Source organism: Nannobrachium achirus, assembly GCF_963921795.1.
Source record: "Nannobrachium achirus genome assembly, chromosome: 16".
In the NCBI taxonomy this organism is placed as follows: domain Eukaryota; kingdom Metazoa; phylum Chordata; class Actinopteri; order Myctophiformes; family Myctophidae; genus Nannobrachium; species Nannobrachium achirus.
This window is the reverse complement of record NC_137823.1, coordinates 44,184,594-44,209,107: the sequence shown is the minus strand read 5'-3', so window position 1 is coordinate 44,209,107 and position 24,514 is coordinate 44,184,594. Positions and strand designations below refer to the sequence as shown.

The 24,514-nt window shown below is 42.4% G+C and overlaps 2 protein-coding genes across 2 annotated transcripts in view; both read right to left on the bottom strand.

The window, feature by feature from the left end:
• Positions 1–11,055, bottom strand: part of mthfd1l (methylenetetrahydrofolate dehydrogenase (NADP+ dependent) 1 like) — a 75,268-nt gene extending 64,213 nt beyond the window's left edge. The window contains exons 1-10 of the mRNA XM_080745291.1: positions 10,931–11,055; positions 10,128–10,239; positions 9,682–9,749; positions 7,394–7,491; positions 6,547–6,720; positions 3,999–4,135; positions 2,416–2,462; positions 1,543–1,650; positions 1,219–1,293; positions 214–316 (exon numbers count right to left, since the gene is read on the bottom strand). Coding sequence (XP_080601417.1) covers positions 214–316; positions 1,219–1,293; positions 1,543–1,650; positions 2,416–2,462; positions 3,999–4,135; positions 6,547–6,720; positions 7,394–7,491; positions 9,682–9,749; positions 10,128–10,239; positions 10,931–11,002 — 994 coding nt within the window. The 5' untranslated portion in view covers positions 11,003–11,055. The remainder of the gene's footprint in view (positions 1–213; positions 317–1,218; positions 1,294–1,542; positions 1,651–2,415; positions 2,463–3,998; positions 4,136–6,546; positions 6,721–7,393; positions 7,492–9,681; positions 9,750–10,127; positions 10,240–10,930) is intronic.
• Positions 11,056–11,548: 493 nt separating this feature from the next.
• On the bottom strand, positions 11,549–19,989 carry LOC308301061 (monofunctional C1-tetrahydrofolate synthase, mitochondrial-like; the record flags this gene model as incomplete). Its single annotated transcript, XM_080744959.1, has 6 exons — positions 11,549–11,729; positions 12,682–12,806; positions 14,648–14,701; positions 14,848–14,898; positions 18,464–18,548; positions 19,775–19,989. The coding sequence occupies 6 exons, from the start codon at positions 19,987–19,989 to the stop codon at positions 11,549–11,551; spliced, it is 711 nt and encodes a 236-aa protein (XP_080601085.1).
• Between the last annotated feature and the right edge of the window lie 4,525 nt (positions 19,990–24,514).

Here is a 24,514-nt window from a genome sequence, read left to right as displayed (position 1 = left end):
TTGACTTTGTGGACATGGAGGATGTTTTGGTGAGGCCACGTTGGTAACTGACAGTGTTTTATTTCACGGTAACAAAGCAGTGAAAGTTGAAATTCAATGTAATTCCCCTTAATTGCTATTATTTCAGCCAGTCCCAATGTTGTTGACGGCAACCAGGAATGAGAGAGAAAGAGAGAAAAAGGCGAGAGCGAATTCCAATGATTCCACTCCTACCTCTCTGCCAGGTGACCTTGGAGGGGTCAAGATCGAGGCGGACGAAGGAGCTGACCTCCTGGGGCGTGAGAGAGCTGGGATCTGTTTTATTGATGCCCAGCCGCTGAAAAGAGAGAGAGGGACAGCGAGAGACAGAGACAGAATGTACATGTTTTGTAACATGGGCGGTTTTATACTGTATTTGTAGTGTACGGTATGCTTCATTACTCTGAAAACAATACAGCTCGACTCCCTTTTGCCTTGAGTAAATCGAAATAGTAGATCTACAAGCTCACAACGCAACACATTGTGAGCTTGTAGATCATCTATTTTCAGTGCGAGTGCCACCTGCACACGACTAAGAATATCTCAGGCTTTAATGTTTTCCTGAATCCTCCTAGCACCAGTGGTATTTTCCTTGCTGCGGAAGCCCACCACCGATGAATGAACATAGAGCAAACACAGAGGAGGATGCAGGAAGAAAAGGCCGCTGACCATCCATGCTTGATAAACTCCCTGCAAAGTTCAAAAGGTTCACTGTGAGAGCTCTGTTTAGAACGAACGACTCTCCTTATCTTTCGCTCCATCCCTTCAGACCAATAAATATTTCACACGCCCGTGAACTCCTCAACTCAGCAGCGAGACGCAGACATTAGCGTGTGTTTGTGTGGGTGCTGCTTTATGAAAGACCTAATCCTTACCTCCGAACTCCGTAACATTTGCAGAATTTCATTTGTTATGACTTAACATCAGGCATTCTGGTATCAACACTCAATAAATTGCCTCGCTGACCGTAACACAAACAGATATGAAGTCTGACGAATAAACTCGCAAAGTGTTCGTATGTAGGGAGACGGATGTGGAGCGAATGTGGGTAATAGCTTAGAAAGAGACGTGTTCACTCGACGATTTGAACGAAGACAGAAGCAACAAAGCAACGTGCCTGTGAGAGCTAGTTAACAGTTGTTGACGTCCTTAGTTCTCAGGCACTCTGCCGTGTTTATTGGGACACGGAGGATGACTTACATGTAGCCTGGCGATCTGTATGGGAGAGAATCGCCTGACACCATTCACAGAGGGAACCAGTCTGTTGTATAAGGCCTGGTAGGAAAAAAAAGAAAAAAAGATTTCATACATTGTCTAATATGTGACCGCAATGTGATACTAAAGACCATGCCGTGCCATACATGGATTACTAATGAAGGACCTTATTGATTTCATTCCTTCGCTTAACCCTTGAACATGACAACGAGATGTTAATGTAAGCATTTAGCAGGCCCAGATATTTTCATGTGTTCGGCACGGTGTCAAAATGAGCGACCGAAGTGCCGACGCAGCTTCAACTGTCACCTTGTCTGATTGGGTCGCCTCGTGGAGCATCCTGGCATCAATGGCAGCTGCGGTCAGGTTGTTGGCTGCTGTGATGGCATGAATGTCCCCTGTCAGGTGTAGGTTGAACTGGAGGGGGCGGGGGTAGAGTGTACAGAGAGGGCGGGGGGATAGACACGAAAGAATAATCAAAGCACGGAATAACTACTTGTAAATTGTAATAGAGCGTAATTGTATTAAATTGTGATTTTGTGTGGCCGGACTAAAACCGCAAAGCTTGGCCTTGCCTATCAAGGCTGGCCTCAAATAATAAAACGCATCTCCTATGGATTTGTCTTTGTCTGGTAGGAACTGTGAAAATATTATGACATACCCCATTTATTTATCAAGAGAAGAAAGAAAACAGTCCCCCTTTTCTTTTGGGTTTAAAAGGCCATGAAAACACCACAGGAGTGCACTGGGGAGGTGGCGGAGGGAAAAGAGTGAAATGAAGAGCAGGTGTTTTGGTACGAGACTGAGTGGCTTGCCTTATCACAACCACCGTCTCTAGAGCTTTGAAACTGCTCTCCGTCCCTCCTCCCCTCACTTCATGGACACTGGCTTTAGTCAGGATTGTTATGCTACAACTCCACTGTGTGTGTGTGTGTGTGTGTGTGTGTGTGTGTGTGTGTGTGTGTGTGTGTGTGTGTGTGTGTGTGTGTGTGTGTGTGTGTGTGTGTGTGTGTGTGTGTGTGTGTGTGTGTGTGTGAGTGCGTGTGTGCATGCGTGTTGGCATAATATGTGAGTATTAGTGTGTGTGCGCACGTCTGCATGCATCTCTGCATGTTTTCAGGGCCTTTGAAGCCAGTGCATGTCCAGCTGAGAGATCGGTGAGGGTCTGTCTCAGTGTCTTACCTCCTCCATAGGGATGACCTGGGCATATCCCCCTCCCGCGGCTCCCCCTAAGACACAGAGACAAGAGGCAGCGCCGTCAGACAGAGACAATGGGAGGGGGGGGCGAGGACGTACACACACAGAGCAATGCTGAGCTGTGGACTTTGAGTGAACCACTCCACCCTGTTACAAACCGTAGTGAGCTGTGAAATTGTAGCCTCACACTGACAAACCCAGCTCTGGGGCCAGGTTATTTGATACATTCCAGATTGCTGACTCTGTCCCTTGTCCGTGGCCCTTTTCCATTCTCCACCCAAAACGTTTAATAGGAAAACAAAACAAAATGTTGAGTTTTGCAGTTTTTGTCACTCTGGCTATGCAGTTGTCCAGAACCGCAGATCCAATCGATATGTCCATATATGCGCATGCAAATATACAAAGTATGGGCATATACCAATGACTAATTCCATACCTGGGAATAAAAAGGGACAAAGGTAGACAGATAGATACAGAGATCTCGAATTATGGGCACAAATTAAACACAGACATATGGGAACAATCCACTCTGTACTCTGACAAAGCCCCCTGTCACTATGACTCAGAAATATCTGTTGGATCGGCAGTGCAACGTAGGTGTGAGGTCCGCATAGCGGTCCGAACTCTTGATATGAAGCCTAAGTCCTAACCTCTAGTATTATTATTATTCTTAGTCGGCCAAAACAGCTAATTATGGCTATCAAATTAGCCATTTTTTTTTAATGATGTCATGTACCCCCATGTTAAATTACCCAATCAAATTAATTTATTGTAGTTACTGTACTGAAAGTAGTACTTTCTGTACAGTAACTGAATTCAATTAATTTGATTGGGTAATATGACGGGAGGGGGCGGAGTTGAGCGCTGAGTATTATCTAGTGAAACAACCCCAACAGAACTGTGCGAGGAGAAAATGCGACAATTCATAAAACGAATTTTAAAACAAGCAGTTCTAGGGGTAAAAATTTGATATAATCTGCTATAGAATCCCCCCTAACCGCGTACAGGGTACAAGTCTTCTAACAAAAAGGTGTCAGAGATTAGAACGAGGGTCCTCCGCAGCACAGACCACTTTTTAGCAGCCATCTCTGCTAAAAAGTGCTCCAGTCTTCACCGGAGCTCCGGAGGACTGAAGTCTGTGGTAGCCTGTGTGTGTGTGTGTGTGCGTGCGTGCGTGCGTGTGTGTGTGTGTGTGTGCGTGTGTGTGTGTGTATGTACAGTGCACACACACAATAGCTCTTGAAAATAGCCGTGCGGTTCGGCGCTACCAGCTAACAACAACACATCAACGTTGTGCGCGGCACCGCACGACGGACGAAGTATACATTCACTAATAACTGATACGACCCCGCCTCCTTTTCAGACCGTTTGAAGAAAGACCACGTGACCTACTGTATCATAATGTTAAACTTCGGCCGGTGTCCCGCCCCCTTTAAGGAAAAATATTTAAAGCAAGTATTACAATGTAATAGAATATAAGATCTTAGAGTGCATTGTAACAACAGTAAGGTTTAGGTAATTGATGAAGAAAATTCATTCAAACAATCATCTGCTTCTCCGTTGCTGACCTTTAACTCCAAAGGTGGGTCCTTGGGAGGGTTGCCGGAGACAAGCAAAGGAGTTGAGCTTGAGGTGGGCAGACAGGGCCTGGACTAGTCCAATGGTCACAGTGCTTTTGCCCTCACCCAGTGGAGTGGGCGTGATACTACAACAAGAGAGACAAACATAATTGTTATATAATAATATAATACATACAATACATAATAACATAATTTATTGGTTTTATTTATGCACTAAAGATGCCCAGCCTAAGATGTCCTTGAGGGCCTTGACAGAGATCACACAGAGTGATACAAGGTTTACCTCATGCTTCTGGAAACACTGGAGGCAATGTTTATATATTTTTTAAATGAATGAAAACAGTCTGGAACTGTATACCTCTGTAATGTTTGTTTGTTTTTTGTATATGTTTTTATGGACCTCTGTGTCTGAAATAAAGTTTATCATCATCATCATCATCATCATCATCATCATGTGGACACTACATTATAATCATTGCATACAGTAGGTGTATACCAGGGGTCTTCAACGTTTTGAGGCCAAGGAGCCCTTAGCTGAGACAGAGATGGAGCAGGGACCCCCACAACCTTCTCATAGATTCCATATAGTTTCATTGTTTGACAGCAAAATCATCAATGTATTTTGGATTGGATGTCAATTTGTGTTTTCAGATACGTATTTTTTAGTAGGCTGACAGGAAACGGGGAGAGAGATGAGGGGGGTGACAGGCAGCAAAGGTCATCAGGATCGGGAATCAAACCTGCGACGCTGCAGGCTGGTCTGGATTACCAGCCTAGGTGCCAGGACCACTACCCTGTGGCCCAGGCCTTCAGATACGTATTTAACCACTTGAATCGTCAATACATAACTTGACATTTCACTCTGTACTTAATCTGCTCTTTTTTCCCTCTACACCAAACGTCTTTGCCGAAAATAGGGTTCGATCTACAAGCACACAACGCTGTGAGCTTGTAGATCTGCTATTTTTGGCTGAAGTTCTCAGAATATGGAAAATGGAATATGGTTCAAGTGGTTAAGGAGAAAGGTTTCTATCACACACAGGTTTGGAGGACCCCCTGTAGTAACTCTGAGGACCCCCTAGGGGTCCTGGACCCCCTGTTGAAGACCCTTGGTGCATACTATAATAGACAAGCAAAAATGTAATAATGTTTTAAAAACTCCAAACAACACATTCTTCCCATGCGTTACATCTGCCAAAAAGAAAGTATCTTTTCTAATACCCAATTCAAGTTTTTCACGGCCACTTACCTGAAATAGGTGAAATTTTAAAAATATGTTATTTCAGAATAAAGTGTGTATGTGCACGTGTGCATGTGTGTTCTATAATCAATAGCATCCGACTCAACAACAGTCCAAATTAGATCAGGAGCCATTATCTTTAAACAAACATATCGTGCCCAAAGGGATGCTTTGAGGGGTAGCAGAAAGAATCTCCTAAATAAATAAGGGAAATACACATGGAGAGAGGAGGGACACCAAAAGGAGAAGAATGCTTTGATGGGCAAGAGACACTTTTAGTAAGAATCTTTTCTCCCTTTACGCTCTCTCTCTCCCTCCCTCCACCTCTCTTTCTGGTAGACATGTCCCCTTGGCAGCAGGGCTCAAAGGCATGCCTGCTGCTGGCTATAATTGAAGGGGGGCCCCTCGCCTCCACTGGGAATCAAGTTGGTTCCTTAGAAAACGCTGTGTGCGTTGTGTGCGCGCTTGCGTGTCTGTGTGTGTGTGTCCGTGTCCGTGTGTGTGTGTGTCTGATTGAGTGCCTCTGTCAGTGTGTAAGAAAGTGAAAGGAAGACAGAAGGAAAGAGGAAGGTACATTAGTCTTACATGAAAGCACGTGCAAGGTCATTAAAAAACAAGTTTAGGCTACACATGGCTTATAGAAAACAGAAAAGGTAAGGTGAGTGTTTCCATTTCTGTCCAGCCTCTCTGTGTGGTTGGATGGCAGTGGAGCAGTAGCTGTTGCAATGGCGCGTATACACATGCACACACGCGCGCGCGAAAGGCGTCAGTTGTGCTTTGCCTGCTTCATCAACAATTCACACACATCCTTCAAAGAGAGGCCCAAGCTTTGCTTGTCACCCCACCCACCACACTCTCGCTGCCTTTATAAGATGGAAAGAAAATTCTGTGTGTCTTTTGAAGATCACTGGCCTCACCCTTGTAACTACCAGTCCTGGAACATTACTTTTGAATTGACAAAAAGGTTTAATTGTCTGTGATGATCCTATATTTGGCAGAGAAATAAGAAGACTGCTAATCAAAAGAAGAACAACAGCTGGGATGGCTGAGAGGCCAAATAGCTAATAGCTAGTCAAAAGATTATGGTTAGTAACAGTTCTGCTGCATTCAGTTATGCGAGTCATGTGCTTCTTGCTGATTATATGGCATACTGACATGTGTGAACAAGCTGCTACATGTCAAAATTCCTTTTTGTTTTTTGTATACAAAAATCTCTTGTGTAAAAAGGACATTGTTGCTCAGTGTGAGGCTACCCACAAAAATAAAGGACTCAGTGAACCGCTGTGTCAGACGTACCCAGCCACCAGCACGTATTTCCCATCAGGCTGTTCATCAAGGCGGTCTAACAGGGAGAGTCGGACCTTGGCCTTGGTCCTACCATACGCCTCCAGCTCCTCAGGCAGCAGGCCGATCTCCTCAGCCAGCTGGTCCACTGGCTTAGGGACCTGAGCTCTGGAAATCGCTATGTCACTGCAGGAGCAAAGACAAGACAACATCAGTTCAATGGGATCTACAGTAGGTAGCAATATGGATGTGCATACACATTTTAATGTCACGAAAGAAAGTTAACAATTTGACACCCACTCATGTGACACACCAATGCACTCAGTGCCTTTCTTTGAGCGACATAAGCAAAATAAATATGCGTAAGTTTGTAGCTTGTATGTCACCGGGAATCGGTACAGAACAGACTTGACATGTTATAATACTTAAAACAGAAAGAATGACACTGACGCAGTATTATTGCGATCGTAGGTCGCAGTTTACTATGAAAACCGGCACATCCTGTCCGTCAGTCCGTAACACCTCAATGTCTATAGCTGTCACATTGTTGACAGTCAAGACTGCTGACTATCATCACCTGGATATCCATGCCCATATACAGAGATCCCTGACCTGTTCTAACATCACAGTGATGACTCGACCAGCTCAGCAGAAGGGTATGCATGCCAAAGCGCCCATGTGCACACGCCCATGTGCACGTGCCCCTTTAGGGAAAGGACGCTTCTCACCCTTAGGGCGTCTTACTGGTTTAGTATTAGTATTATTTTATGAGCACATACTGTACAGGTCAATCTGTATCATGGTACAGGAGAGACATTAGGCTTATGAGCTTCAGGCAGGGGTAGTCCATTACACATACCTTGGTACAGGGGAGAGGGGCTGCAGCTTGAGGTTCCGCAGCCTCCATGCTTTGTACTGCTGCTCCTGGAGCCACCGGCAGCTGCTACGCACCACGTTCTGGTACAGAGGCAGGGAGGAGAGACAGGACAAGACAGAAAGAGAGACAGACCTTTTAGACAATGGTCTAAACTCTTACACTCTTAAGAGTTAAATTCATTAACACTGAGGATACTGTCATAGGAAAGAACTACAGTAAGTGAACATAAAAGCAGTATTGGCCGTAATGGGCATGACTTTCTGGTTCGCAGCCAACTTTAATGAATTCAAATGAGATTGCCTCATTATGTTTCTGTGGCGTTGAGCAGGTTAAGGTGCCGTCTCGGGTGAGAAATTTGACATTTTGTTTGCCTATCTAAATACTGTACTCTAATTACCAGTAGACATGGCAATGTCTGCTGGATATGCAAGAATATTCTGAGGTGTGGGTGTAAATAGTAGTAATTGACACCCCTGTTCTCACACTGGCATGTGTCTTCTTGCATCTGATTAATATCTGATTTAAAAAGATCTCTCTCCACACACACACACACACACACACACACACACACACACACACACACACACACACACACACACACACACACACACACACACACACACACACACACACACACACACACACACACACACACACACACACACACACACACTTACTACCATGCAGACAATTGTACAAGTCCCTCTGATCCGAGTCCAAGTCGAGTAGCAAGTCATTTGGTCCAAGTCTCAAGCAAGTCTCAAGTTTTTTCTGTTGTGGGCAAGTCAAGTCGAGTCGAGTCACAAGGTTATGTCAAGTCAAGTCGAGTCGAGTCACAAGGTTGTCATGTCAAGTCGCGTCGAATCAAGTCACAAGGTTGTCAAGTCAAGTCACAAGGTTGTCAGTTGAGTAAGTCACACGCTTTTCAAGTCGATTCACAGGTTATATCTCAGGTTTATATCTTGAAGAGAGAAACCTTTCTTCCTAAAGTAAATGTCAAAAAATAGCATGCAGATTAGTCTGCAACTCTGCATGAATTAAACCAGTATACAGCTTAAAAGCTATTCATTTATCCATTACATGTCTGATCATTTAGAACCTAGGTAGATGGCAAAGGATACATTCCATTAAAGAAATGGCATGTTTGACAAATGTTTATTTTCAACATTTTGCAACATTTAATACTTCTACAGGCCTATCGCTCCAGCGACAAACTGGAAAATAACAGAGAGTGGAGTGAACTAAATTCAACTCTAGCTAAGCAAAACTTGTCGGAGGCTAAATGAGAAGGAATAAAGCTTTTGCGTGGGAGTTATTTAGTGAAGTTCTTAACCCTGCTGACGACTGGATGTATGTTATGAAAAGTGATAAAGTGTTGGAAGACGGAGGCTTGCTACCATGATGGATAATTGGATATTATTATTTATGCAGTCACAGATCAACGTTCGTGACAGTGGTGAGTGACATTGTTGTCTTATTATTAATGTTCAAAAAATTATCGACCGACAGTATATCACCAACACACACATGCACACGCGCACACACTTCTAATAATGTTATGTTCTTATGTTTGGTTTCACTTCTCTTCATGCGCCGTCTTCAAGTGGCGGACAAAGTTTGACGTCGTTCCCTCTTTGTCTTTGAGTTTAGCGTTGCATATCTTGCATTGAGTGTTCCTCTGTTTACCATCGGAGTGGAAGTTTTTATATGGAACTGCAGCAGCAGAACCGGTAGTGGCTGTATTAGGCTGGGGGGCAGCAGTATAGCCATTCGTGCTGTGTGTGTGTGTGTGTGTGTGGTGCCTCCGTGGCTGCAATCAATCAATGAATAAAAGTGTGAACCTATAGCGTGGCGTTCACGACTGCTTTGGTGGGTGGCGTAGCGGCAAGTCGTCCGAGTCAGCGTGTCTCAAGTCGAGTCGAGTCGGGAGTCATTGTCTTCCAAGTCAAGTCAAGTCTCAAGTTTTTGTCCAATATGTCCGAGTCAAGTCCAAGTCGTCAAAATATGACTCCCAAGTCAAGTCAAGTCGAGTCATCATGACTCGAGTCCAATTGTCTGCTACCATGTATGCCTGCGGGTCTATGTGACCGCAAGATTGCATTACATTTTTGAAGTTTTAAGCAAGCTGCGGCAGTGTACAGCACTCAAACCTAGACTACACATTTCTTGTGCTTATTTAGGAGTTACTTATTTAGACATAAAGTTCAGAGAGCAGTCAGCCAAGTTGACACAAGACGGTAAGAAAACAAGTAACAGACCAAGAGACACACCTGCATTCTGTATGCTGCAGAGAGATGGGCCGTGCCAGAGTTGGAGAACATCTCAACAGCATGTTCATCTAGGAGAGGATACTGACTGTTAATGTGACACATTCAACCCACCCATTCATTAAAAGGCAGTGCTTCCCAGTTCATGGCTGTAATAAAGTGCTTCCCAAACAATGGATTCGACTTGGAACCCATTTTTGGGTTGCAGACCCATTTAATGTTTCCTACATTTCTTTTTATTATTTGAAGATTTTTTTAAATGTTAAGATTATTTTTTAAAGAAATAAAAGGCCATACAATGAAAATAAATTAAGAAATAGTGAAATAGTTGCATTGCAACGTGTTGTGAGCTTGTAGGTTGCCTATTTTATCTCCAGGGGAGACAAGATTTCTCTTTTGGTTCTCGAGCTTAAAGGAAGTCCTGCTGTTAACGGCCGTGTCTACTCTACCTGCCATTGGGTCAGGGTTACAGTGGATGACAGCAGCTCCTGGTCTCAGCCAGGTGGGAGGCACATCCCCAGGTCCATCCCCCAGCAGGACCACAGCATCTGCCTGCATCACCTGCAAAGTGAGTGAGGAAGTGGAATATGACTTTAAATAAAGCGTGAAGGGAGGAAGACAACAGACAAGGAGAATACAGGCAAACATTTAAGAGCTGCTGTATAAGCTGTATAGGATTAGAATCAGAATCATCTTTATTGTCACATCACAGGTTTACAGGTGTAACACAGTGGGTGAAATTTGTTTTGGTGGAAGTTTGGCTTACGTTTTTAGATAGTTATATACCATGCTGCTGCCACCAAAATGTGGAAACTAACCTAAACAATTGAATACCTTGATTGTAGTCCTCTGCCCCCCGCCCAGACCCCTCATTTCTCTGTAAATATACCGTGAGTTTTATTCCAATAAGTAATGTATTTGTATTGAATTGTATTGTATGCATTGCTGATAAATTGAGTACAATGGATCAGAATCGAAACAAGCCCCCTGGGGCATTTTGTGTAATCCTTTTATGATAACCTTTGACGCTACTACCTGTACTGTTGACAGACTTGTTAATAAAGTATTCAATCAATGAATCAAAGTTGTGATCTTGATCAAGGGCTGTCCTTTTTTATTTCAGCAGCTGAAGATCTTTAGTGTTAGATCCTGCAGTGTAGTTTTTGTTCACAGTCCATGGGTTGCATCTAAAAGAAGAGAAGGACTGCCACTATGTGGTCAGTATATAAAACTGCATGCAACACTCAAACACCTGTTTCTGTAGATTCTCAGAGTTTCCACAGTTGAGAGCCACCATTCCACTTCTCTGTAACAGGAATTGCATTGCAAGCCCCTGTGGCCCTTCACTGCCAATGAGCAACACAATCTTCCCCTCCAGAGAAGCATCTGTGAAAATAAATTATTTCCTCATTGCAAGATAATAATTGGGCTGTCACGATTATGACATTTTACAGTACATGACAATTAATTGTCACTCAAATAATTGCGATTAACGATTTCATTGTGTTTGTTGTTGACAATTACATTCCTGTTTGGCTTGTAGGCTTTGAAGTTGCACATGGTAGATATGACACAAAACCTAAATATACCGTACAAAGAAATTACTTACGGAAAAAAAAGTCTGAAAATATGATATTCTTTCAACATGCAAACGATTATAACGATTATGACAAAATATTTGCCATTATGTCAAATAATTACGATTAGACGATTATGTAATAATTGTGACAGCCCTAAAAGATCATTTACTTATTTTGTGCCTTGAATACATGAGTAATACTTTTATGTTTTGAACGATGCATTTTACCCCCAAGATCATACTTCTGCTGAAGGAAATCAACAGATCGCATGCCAGGGGTTGCTGGAGTACTCAGAATAAATCTGCTGAGTCGGAGGGCACTGTGACCTCTGAACCCCTGCCATTGACCCCCCCCCCCCAAAAAAACTCACCGTGTCTCTCCAGCAGCTCAATGACAGCGCTGGCTGAAGGTGGCACAAAGCCCTCGCTCACATTGGCTCGTATCATACGGCCCATGTTCAGATCTGTTACCCTATTGCAAAATGCAAAACATACAGTACAAACATAAATAATAAAAAAAAGATATATACATAATACTCATATTTGTATATTATCAGCTTGGCCGGCATTGATGGGGTTATTGTGCTGACAACGTGCCACAAAGCGACGCGTCGGTGAGCGTGTTGCATCCAGCATTGGCCAGGTTATTACAAGGCCAAAAGAGGTTCTCTCTTCCTCTCTCCCTATCTGCCTCTCACTCTTTCTCTCTCTCTGTCTCCCTCCGCAAAGTTGATGTCAACACATAACTATAACTTTATATATTATAGACATAAAGTAATAAAAGAACAATAATATAATCCTGTATTAATGATCGTACCTCATGTTTTTTAAACATAGATAGAAAAGACGTATTCTACTCGCTACACTAGAGGATACTTGCACATACCAAGGTGATATGGTGTTTGGTGACACAATCTGGCCTAGCTGTGTTTTAACACAATCAATCCAATTTGTTCAACTCATACTGATTATGCAGGGTCCCTGACCAATTTCCTCACTCACGTGTCTTTGGAGAGGACATTTGCTAAATGTACTCACTGTTTTTAATTAATTATGTGCGGGACGATTCTGATTTGGGCCAAATTTGACACAGCATGCAAGTAAATGCATTTACCTCTGCCAGGCAGGCAGCAGAAACGCACATCACAGACCTGTTTGCTGGATGGTTGCTTTGGAGGGAAAAAAAGGAGCCATCCTGTGCATGTCTAAACTAAAGTGGACCGTTCTTAGACATAATGAATCATGGCTTCTTGATGGGCATCCACATAACAAGTCATCTTTGGTCAAGTAAGAGATAATGCAATCATCCCACTGAAAGTGCTTCTGTTATTTAAAACCTCCTTCTGGTCCATCTCTAAACCACAAGTCACCAATCTACACTCAGCGTTTCCCCCTCTCTGTCCATTAAAGCCCCCAGCCCTTACCCATCCACGTCCTTCTCAGGTTTGAGTGCGTTGAGCACACGGCTGGTGAAGGAAGCCGTGGGGAGGTAGAGGTAGATACCATGCACCCTTGAGTCCTCATTCAGCTTCAACACCTCTTCTAAAATCTATGTGCACGCACACACACACACACACACACACACACACACACACACACACACACACACACACACACACACACACACACACACACACACACACACACACACACACACACACACACACACACACACACACACACACACTTTTGCTTAAATGCTATAATGAATAATATCGCAGAAGGTCTTGTATGACTCATGAACAGGTTTAGGATGGCGTGCGTTGTATACTGTGAGTGTAAAGGGAAAATAAAATAGTCACACTCAAGCCTAAATGCTGTATATAATATATTGTGATGCTTCTAATCACAATATATTAATACATTAATAAAGCTCTGCAATCCATTTGACTCATGTCATTCCCAGCATTGGAACCTAGGTATCCTTTGTAAAACTACTTGATTGATTGATTGATTGAAGACTTTATTAGAAGTTTGCATAGGAAAAGGTACAGTTTCATGACGGTACAGTTCACTGGTACAAGGTCTACTAAAAGGAGATCCATGAAAAGACTAAGCTTATTTCCACAGGAAACCATTGAAGTATCTCATATAACATTGAATGACAGCAGACGAATAGAACACAGTACTATGCAGTAGATATGTAAAGAAAAAAATGAGAGAACAATGAGAGAACAAAAAAGAGAACAAAAAACTACCAGTGAGCGAAGACGAGGCGCCCACTTGAGCAGGGGAGCCAACAGAACTTTTAGTTTCAACCAATACCACTTGTGGGGCGGCATAGCTCAGGGGTAGAGAAACCATTATTAGAGCACGAAGGGTTCCCGAAGGGTTCCCAGTTAGAATCCAGGCTCCCCCTGAGCTAATGTCGAAGAGTCCTTGAGCAAGACTCTGAACCCCTAGTTGCTAGTTTACTCCGCCACCGGTGTATGAATGTGTGTGTGAATGGGTGAATGTAATGCACAATCTATGTAAAGCGCTTTGGATAAAAGCGCTATATAAATGCACCATTTACCATTTGTCAACCACTTGTGTTCCTATCCAAACGCATGGTCCAATTTTCTCAATAGAAGAGCAACTGAGCAAGTCTGTCTCCAACCACTGTAGATCTGCTAGTTACTTGTGCCAGCGTAGCACGCAAGTACTACTTTCGGTGCAGTCTGTATCCGGTTGACAGTACAAAGGCAGGTTCATTAGCCAATGAGGGAGCAACTTTCTTGGTGACGTCACAGCCAACAAGTGCGACCTGATATAAATCTGCTGGCGCACAAGTATATCATCATATATGGCCACGAGTGCACAGGCGCAAGTTGGCACCTCAACAGAGTGAGTGCAGTCTAGTTATAGTTAACATTGAGCACCTTCTGATTCAATGCTGCTTGTCCCAAGAGAAAGAGGTGTGTGAAAGACTGACTGACAGACAGACAGAAACAGAAGAAGACAAACAGAAACAGAGGAAGGCAGCGAGAGCGAGAGAGAGAGAGAGCGAGAGAGAGAGAGAGGTATGGCAGCAGAGGTCTGGTGAGGCTAAGCTTGTAATAAATCAACCTCACAGTCATCTGAGGAATTCCATACCTCTGTAAGCCCTGAGCTAGGAGATTCCTACTACATACACACATGGGATCAGGGGACTCCCCCCCCCCCTCCAGCTGGGGAAAGGGTTTCCCTTTCCCATACTACAGGGGTTACATAATGTTACACACTGCACAGTAGAGGAATAGGTAATTCATACAAATGACCATTTGGAGTAGATACTGATAAGCCATGCCTTTCTTCTATCCTGGGCATGTGAAAACATTACTAATAGCCAGAAACAATGTAGAGGTGAGCAGACTCTGCCTGTACAGGAATACAGGCATGAGTCATGTGGTAAGTGTGACTCTCACTTACTTCATCCTCAGTGCATTCTTTTGGAAGGCAGATCTGAGTGACATTCAGGCCAATCTGTGGAGAGAAAGATAATGGAGAACAATTTTTATTTTATTTTACACGCACCTTCTGTAAATTAGGCAGTATATAAGCTACATGTTAGTAGAGGAAAATAGTTTTAACTAGTATTAGTTATGTACTGTACTAGGTAAGATATCTACCTTTCCTGCCATTTTCTTGTTGATCTCCAGCCAGCCATCATCCTCGCCTGCCTTTGGGGAAAAAACATTTAATTAAAAACACACACAGTCTCACACACAGAGTCTCTCACATTTAATCATTAATTTAGGTCAACATACAGTAAGAGATACAATAAGGAGACAAATATTGTGCAGTCAGCCAATCTTGGACAACTATCCTCATATAGGATAAAGAAATACAATTGGAAGTGATGACACAAAAAAAGGAGCAGAACATTTTGGAATTGGAAAACTATACAATTTAAGCTGATGAATGGGTACTCTCTCCTGCAATGATGATCTGAATAGCGCTTTAACATGTTCACAAAACACTTTTTGTTTTAAAGGGATATTTCACTTTTTTTTTTTTATATATATATACTGGGTCATTTTATCCTCTACGCAGGCTTTTGTGAACACCCCATCAGGGGCGTACCCAGGAATGAGAGTCAGGGTAGGCGAGATGCCAGCCGAAATGCCCCCCCCCCCCCCCCCCCCCATAAAATTAATAAAAAATATTATTAAAAAATATATATATATATATATATATAAATATATAAAAAATAAAAAATAAATCATTTTAAAATAGTTATAATAAAAACAATATTGAAGTAGGCCTATATTCAATGTAAGGGACAGGTCGAAAATACCATGACCCCTCCTAAAATCTAAGTTTATGCCTAACCTCAAAGTGAAGTGAAAGTGAAATTCCAAAATTTTGGAATTTGGCTGCCATAAATAAAATTCGAACCAGTGAACCAGCAGGAACATTAGACTGAGAGTCAAATGACAAACTATGGGTTGAATATCTACTGTAAAAAAGGCTGTGAGATATTCGTGTAATGCTTGTCATCCAGGATGGAGAATAAAATGGGAAAATCCCAGTTGTCCAACGTCTTTTAGCATGAGGGAAAGTATATAGGCCTACCCAGTACAGGGAATTACTTGATATAGTCATAGACTACAGAGCAGTGGTGTAAAGTAACTAAGTACTTTTACTTAAGTACTGTACTTAAGTACAGTTTTGGTATTTCTACTTTACATGAGTATTTCCAATTTTCAATACTTTCACTTCTACTCCACTACATCTCGGATCCAAATATTGTACTTTTAATCCACTACATTTATTTGTAAACTTTTGTTACTACCGTATTTTCCGGACTATAAGGCGCACTTAAAAGCCTTTAATTTTCTCAAAAAACTACAGTGCGCCTTATAGTCCAGTGCGCCTTATATATGGATCATTCATTGACATTGACATTCCCTTTAGCACAGCTCCATCTGTTGGATGCATAAGCGTCTATTATGTGCGCCTTATAGTCAGGTGCGCCTTATATATGAAAACAGTTTGAAAATAGACCATTCATTGACAGTGCGCCTTATAGTCAGGTGCGCCTTATAGTCCAGAAAATACTGTAGTTACAATTTGAAGATATAAATTATGACATTATAAAACATATAGGCTACATTAACCAATTTAGCCCTATTTTATACCGTGGCTATTTGAAAATAGAAGATCTACAAGCTCACAATGTGTCATGATGGACACATTGTGAGCTTGTAGATCTGCTATTTTCAAACGTATTGTACTTTGACTTTTGGTACTTTAAGTATATTTTGATGCCAATACTTTCATACTTTTACTCAAGTACATTTTGAACAGCCTATTGCCTGTAAGTATTGATACTTTTACTTAAGTAAAGAATGTAAGTACTTTTTCCACCACTGCAACAGAGAAAACAAAGTTACACACATGTAGACAATGACAATCATACAGCAAAATCAGTGCCATTGTGCCAATGTGCATTTTCCATCATTAAACTCCAGCCCCAGCTCCAGCTGACTGCATGGTGTTGAAAACTACTCGGTCAAATCCAAGCAACACTCTAGTGAATTTCAGAGGACAGTAGCCTAGCTTTCAGGTAGAGGTGATGGCCATGAGAACAAAAGGCAAGCCGAAATTAATTTACATCTCAATGAAGGACTTGATTAGTTGACAAGTGGTCGCCTTCCCCCGCATACCAGTGAATGGGCAAGGAACGGGTTGAGCAACATTATGTCGGTAAGCTGGGCTTTTGGGGGGGGGGGGGGTTATTTGTATTGTTAGACAGGATCAAAAATAAATAAAAGGCGAGCGCCTTTTCGCCTTAATGAGCGGTCCGCGCCTGCACCCCATTGGTATGAATAATGATGAATAATGTTACAGTTAGTGTGAGTTAGTTAGTTGTATTGTGAGTTAAAGGTATAATACTGAATGAAGCAAACTGTCCACCGTGCTCCCAAAAGCCTAAGTAGATGAAAGTGAAATATCCCTTTAACAATGAGAAATCATTCTCACAAGCTTTAATTATCAGGGGAATAAATAAATACATAAATAAGAAGTTTATTTAATAAAATAATGTATTGGTCATAAAATACATACAAACTACCGATATTTTTTGACTCTTGAATCAAAAGTTCATACATCCTCAGCTCTGGACTAGTCAGTCACCTTAACTAATTCAGAATCTCAACAAAAGACACTGGTGTTTAAAAACTGTACTGACTGGAAAGAGGCAGAAGAGAAAACCAGCTGGGGCAGAATGAGTGGGGGCATCAAGTTCACAGTGGCCTCAGGACATCATTGTTTGAGGGTCAGAAAGCTAAATTAAGGCGTGTATGTGTCTCCCGTAGGAAGTGAGGCCGATCGCCCCCCGCTACCCCCGCCTCCCCGTTCTTTGCTCCCAGACCACGCCCCCGACCGTCGCGATTGGCCGGCTGTACTCTGCTGTACTTCCTGGCCATGTCCTGTTACTGTTGTTGTCGCGTCGCACTAGTGCTGTCACGCGTAGAAGGATGTTTGAGAGAGATGAGATTCAATTTATTGTCAGTGTACAGTACAAGTACAGTACAGTACAGCGAAAAGTATTTTCACATCTCATACGTGGAGATGTTTGAATACGCGGAGACGTTTGGACTTTTGGAAAAATGAAAATGCTTCATTTTCACATTTTCTGCTTCATTTTCACATTGTGACACTGCTGCTGAAGATACTGCTACACCTTTTTATTGTATATTTGTCATTTGTATTCCACTGCCCTGGTATAACAGTTGTAACTGCACATTCATTTTAACTTTTACTGCCACTTTATTTGAAGTTGAAACTTTTTGTTGCACTGCCCTGAAGGGGCCACGGCGGCCATGGCCCTTTCCTGGTGATAACAGATAAGATAACCCTCCCAGGTCAATGGTAATTTTGGCCAAATGGGTAATAGACTTCAGGTTATAGTCATCTTCTGCACTGAAGCAAAACAGAGAGAAAACGCACACCTGACTGTATTGGTGAGTCACAGCTCAAAAAGGGTTAGGGTTTAAAAAGACTTGCCGCACTTTGCTGATTTTCACACTGATATTTTATGCTGAAAGATTCAGCTATATTTTAGGATTATGTAAAATCTATATACAATGTCTGTCTTTACATTGCATATTTTGCATAATATTGTATGTCTCCATATCAATTCCATCAAGGCAAATTGACAGTAATGTGTATATTATATTATAAACAACATAAAACAAAATCCACACAAATAGCAATAACAATAATAAAACCTTGGGATACCTGTATGATAGCCAGTACAGGCTGGAATGCTGGGTTTTGTCTCTGTAAAGCCACCATCTCCTCCTTGGTGCTCTGAATTACATCCCTACAATGAAAGCAACAATGTTTAAGCATTTCACACAAATACTTCCTAGGCATAGCAGGAAGAAGGACAATTGTGTTGTAAGCAGTGGTGGTACAGTAAAATGTACTAATAGTTACTTTATACCACTTGTAATTTGTTCTCCATCTCCACAATTTAAGTGTGAGCAAGTGTGACACATGGACATTAATAACACCTGGACAATTATGACCTATGACCCTATTATTGTGCTTTAATATACACATTTCTGTCGTTTTTGTTGTTGCCACGTTGCGGTGCCTCTGACTTGGGGGAGGAGCTATGGTCGTCATTAATGGCCATCGGTTAACACACTGACCTACATTCACACAAATGTAAACATTAGCCCACTGCCAACAACTATTACTAGGTCTACTAGTTACATAATTAACATAACAACGTCTCTGTTTAGCCAACTACATTTTACGACTCAGCCAACCATGCCACGGACGGTGATTCGCTTAGAATGACACACATGTTTAACGCAGTCGGGTTAAGAAAGAATAGAGGAGAGTTACATCAGCTGGCAGGAGTCCATAAGAAAACGGGGTTGTAGGGGACACGTGGGGAATCGGCAACTATAAATAGCCTATAAAGCAACATTTTGACAACAGAAACGTCTCTTGTGCAGTGGTGTTAAGTAACTAAGTATATTTACTTAAGTACGGTGTACTTATTCTGAAGTATTTGGACTTTACTTGAATATTTCCAGTTCCAATACTTTTATCCACTCCAGTACATCTCGGATCGCATCCAAATATTGTACTTTTACACCACTATATTTATTTGAAAACTTTATTACTAGTTACTTTGCAGATATTAAATATATTATAAAACATACATAAATCACTTAGCCCTATTTTATACCTTGGCTATTTCTTCTGGTGTGATCTGATCTATGGATCTGATATTTTCAAACATGTTGTACTTTTGGTGCTTTAAGTAGGCTACAGTTCGATGCCAATACTTTCGTACTTTTACTCAAGTGCATTTTAAATTCCGGACTTTTACTTGTAGGTCTTAAAAGAGATTACAGAGTATTGTTACTTTTACTCAAGTAAGAAATGTGAGTACTTTTTCCACCACTGCAAGCATTGCTTTCGACATTCCATACAGTCTCATAAAAGCAGAAGAAAACGCTTCTTGTAGCAGGAAACGTGTTTGCCAAACAAAACAAACACTTTACGTAAAGCAGAACATCGTGATCTTACCTCACAGATTTTTCGTAGCCGGTCCCATCCTTTTGCGAACGTTTCCTAAAGTCGAGGGCTGTTTTGGAGCCGGTGGTGGTGGTGGCTGCTCCCCGGAGACCGGTAACCGGCGCTGGCAGGCATCGCTGTCCCAAGCAGAAGACCCTCGTCCCTGCATGATGTGATCTAGACGTCTGGAGACTGCGACAAGCACAACGAAGTACAGAGAACCTCATTCTCGGATTTATGTATAGGGGATACAGGGTAGTGTAGAGTTGTTGTTTTTTTGTTGGCGAGGAGAGCAACAAGGGAAATGAATGATAGTGTAGCAGCCGGGTGAGGGTCCTGATGGAGACAGACCACTGAGATCAGATCAGAAGAACGAGGAGGAAGGCGCTCTGTCCGCGGTTACGCGCACGCGCGTTCATTTGTCATCAACTAGGGAGGCAAGGGATGCTGGTGTGTAGTGTATGTAGGGTTACTGATCCGTTCTGGGGGTCTAGTCTAGAGCGGATACGGAAATAGAGCTTGAATTTCTGTTGTGAAAAGTGCCGGATACAGTAGGCGGGTTCCAGACGGTTCCAGACCACTGGTCCCCAAACACGACCAATTTTTATGGTAACCGGTAGTCGCCGGAATGAAGCTCGCCGGGAAACGGGGGTGCGTTCGGAAATGAGCACCGGGTGGGGCAACGGTGCGCTTTTTCAGTCTGAACTCTGAAGGTAAACTTTCTGAAAAGCAGCAGTTGCTAACCTAATGTTGCTTGCTATTGATGTTTATAAACTAGGGTAAATTATAATCGAATTTTAGAATATTAAGGGTGTGTTCGGAAATGCGCACTCAACGCACTGGTGTGCCATGTTGTTGTTCGTTTATTCGGTGCAATTGGTGCTTTGTCGTTCGGAAATCCAGTGCGTGGCGCACTGGTGTGTTGATAGCCATAAATTATAACTACCAGGAGAGGGTGCTAATATGCGGAGGTTATGTCTCTCCTGGAGTTATAAACAAGAGTCATATGGCTCTCGCTGGTTGAGCCCCAACTTCCATACTACGCTCAAAACATGTACATATCAATAAGTTGCTCACCGATCCGTCGAAACAGCTTTATATCTACCGGATGGCACACTCGTTGGCATGTGTTAGTCCATATGTTTCTAATAAATTAATGTTTACTAAAACTTCTCCGAGTCTCATCGCTTTCCTTGTTTTTGAACTGCTTGGGTAAAAATGGCCGAACATATCACGCGGGATGAGTAAAAGCCTGGCTACGCGAGGCTACATATCACGTGACGTTGATCGCCGTTGCGATTTGCTCATACTAGGACATGACGTTTTTGTATGCGAAGTATTCCAACGTTCTGTAGTTCTGAAGCGCTCTGTATGCGGAAACATTCCGACGAGGAAACGCGAGTCTCAGAGAAGTTTGAGTAAACATTAATTTATTAGAAACATATGGACTAACACATGCCAACGAGTGTGCCATCCGGTAGATATAAAGCTGTTTCGACGGATCGGTGAGCAACTTATTGATTTGTACATGTTTTGAGCGTAGTATGGACGTTGGGGCTCAACCAGCGAGAGCCATATGACTCTTGTTTATAACTCCAGGAGAGACATAACCTCCGCATATTAGCACCCTCTCCTGGTAGTTATAATTTATGGCTAGTGTGTTGAGTGCACGCACTCGTCACCACCAACCCTACTCAGAAGATGGGGTTCGGCGGTGTGGTGGTGTGGTGCGGTGTTCTGATTGGTTGGTTTTCATGGCCGTGTCTCGAATGCTTCTCAGCTGTGAACAATGGAGGAAATAACCGCAAAATGCAGCATTTGCAGCTTAATTGGTCGTTTGGGCTTGATAGTTTCACACACATCAACATGTAAATTAATTGGTGCCACGATTTTTTCTCTTCAATGTCCCACGATGCCATGGTCTCCATAGACTTCCATGTAATTTATAGTGCACGGGTCGTGCACGCCCATGCCTAGATGATGCACCACGTGTGTGCCCACCGTTCACAGCTTTTAAACAAAAAAATCCGCTTGGAAATCCGTTCAGGCATTCATGATTTATCAGCCATTATGTTTTCTTCAGATGTAAACAAACATGGCTGCCATGTTTGAAAGAATGGGTTGGTATGGGGGTTAAACATGCAATTTCGCGATCATGCCTAACACATTTCTGGAGGTCCAAAAAACTTTTTTTTTTCTTTTCTTTTTTTTTCTTTTTTTTTCAAAAACGGCCCAAACTCGGAAAACTCGGGGTTGGCACAGCGTTGGTACCAATACAAACTCGGGAAACTCGGGGTTGGCACCATATGTGTTAACAGCAGGTATGCCAATGTTGTGAATTAGACCTACATCTCCTAATAGCAACGTTACCTTAGGCTAAGGTAACGTATGCTAAGGTCCTTAGCATACAGCAACTGCTGCTTTTCAGAAAGTTTACCTAAGTTCAGAGTTCAGAGTGAAAAAGCACACAGCTGCCTGTTAAAACTGGTAGTTCGTAAATAAGCCACACTGAACGCACTCTCCAAAGTCACGCCCACTGCACTCACTACACTGAGTGCGGGTTTCCGAACGCACCCATATATTTCATGTTGATACTGAAGAAGGCATACTGTGATTGTTTGTCCTACTGTACATGTTTGTTGTTTCTAGCATTAACTTTTGTGATACTGTGAAATTAAGACTATCACCATAATCTACCCTAGTTTATAAACATCAATAGCAACATTAGGTTAGCAACTGCTGCTTTTCAGAAAGTTTACCTTCAGAGTTCAGACTGAAAAAGCGCACCGTTGCCCCCCCGGTGTGCATTTCCGAACGCACCCCCCGTTTCCCGGCGAGTTTCATTCCATTTCATTTCATTTTTATGGATCACGACTCACGACCACAACTCGAGTAAAAATCCCATTTTCTTTTCCTACAGAAAACTAAATATATATTTCAAAATATTTTCCCCTCCCCATAACATATTTTATTTGTAGTAAAAATAAATATAAATAGGCCTAATTGTATTTTCAAGCAAACACATCTAAGAAATTCCATAAATAAAATATAGGCTAATAATGATCAAAAAGTAGTGGAAAATAGCTGATCTACAAGCTTACAACGCGGCGCAAAGCGAAGCAGTGTGAGCTTGTAGACTACTTTGTGGAAACTGGAAAGACTGTTGCGTGTTGACCCTAGGGGGCATGGAGAGTGGAGACGATTGAATTAATGGTGCTTTAATATAAACGGTCCTTACATTGATTTTGTGACCTGTGTGTGGTAGGCTAACCCAATTATCTAAATCTAAATCACTAGACTACTGTCCAATCCAGAATAGGTCACATGGAAATCGGGTGGACCTTTACACAGATGAGACAAGATGGAGCACATGATGTGAACCGTCTGTCTAGTAGGCCCTGGAAGGTCCTTAGAGGTCAGAGTCAGTACAAATATAATCTCTCGAGACAGCCTCAGAGCGCTACGCTTCAAAGGAAGAAAGACAGACCGATAGGTGTCGCCCTTTCTTCTTTGACGATGGGTTCCCAGATTGGTACAAATATAGTTCCAGTAAAGAAAAGGCTACCGTCGGCCTTGGTTAGGAAGGTAGTCCTCATCAATCGACCGTTGTATGTCTCATTGTACAGCTTGAGAGCAGCCGCTACAAAAGACTTTCCTGGTCTCTCGCATCTCTGTCCTGGGTAGACAAAACGGTCATTTCCTCTCTTAACTGAAGATCTCAAGATGGAGGGGGTCTTCTATGCTGTTGAAAAAATCTAACCTCGGTTCGAAGTGGAGTGGATCTCAAGATGGAGGGGGTATTCTATGCTGTTGAAAAAATCAAACCTCGGTTCGAAGTGGAGTGGTGAATTTGAGCAGCTATACCCTGTGTGTGTGTGTGTGTGTGTGTGTGTGTGTGTGTGTGTGTGTGTGTGTGTGTGTGTGTGTGTGTGTGTGTGTGTGTGTGTGTGTGTGTGTGCTTGTGTCTAAGCTGCGCAACATTGTGTTCTAGATATATATTTTTTGATTCTATGTGTTCTAGATCTATACATTCTATGTGTTCTAGAGTCTATATTCTTTTAGCTTCTATGTGTTCTAGATCTATGCAATTAGTGTGTGTGTGTGTGTGTGTGTGTGTGTGTGTGTGTGTGTGTGTGTGTGTGTGGTCAGCAGAGGTATTGCCATGATACAGACATAGCCGGCCACATACAGACAAACCTGTTTATTGGGAGCCGGTTTCACCGCTCCAAAAATCTGTGTGTGTGGGGGGGCGTGGTCACTAAGACACAGTGTCAAGCACATCAGTCAGTCAAGCTTAAATCACAGAAGTCTGGATGTTGCTGAGGCACCACGCAAGCTGATCTGGAAGAAAACGATCGATATTGGTAGAGATTAAAGCACGACAGGTAAGGTGAATAGGATTCAAATGACTTATGTATGTTTCTGGGATATACAGCTGTTATGAAGTAGACCAATTCAATGGTTTTCATCGTTAAACTGACAAGAATTGTCTAATTGCATTGGTAGGCCTGCATGGATTTACAATGGCCTATAATGTCTAGCATGTTGTCAGGTGCCCCCCTACTACTGCACTGTAAAAGTAGCCTATGCTTTAATTAGTCTGTTTTGTTAGAACATGAATGAAACAACAAAATGTGTAGACCTTTATTTATTTTGTTTAGGCCATTCAAATTACCTGCTGGAAGCCTACTAGGCTGTTCCTAGCCTATTGCTCTTAACTTCATTTATTTTCTAAATACAAAATATTTGATC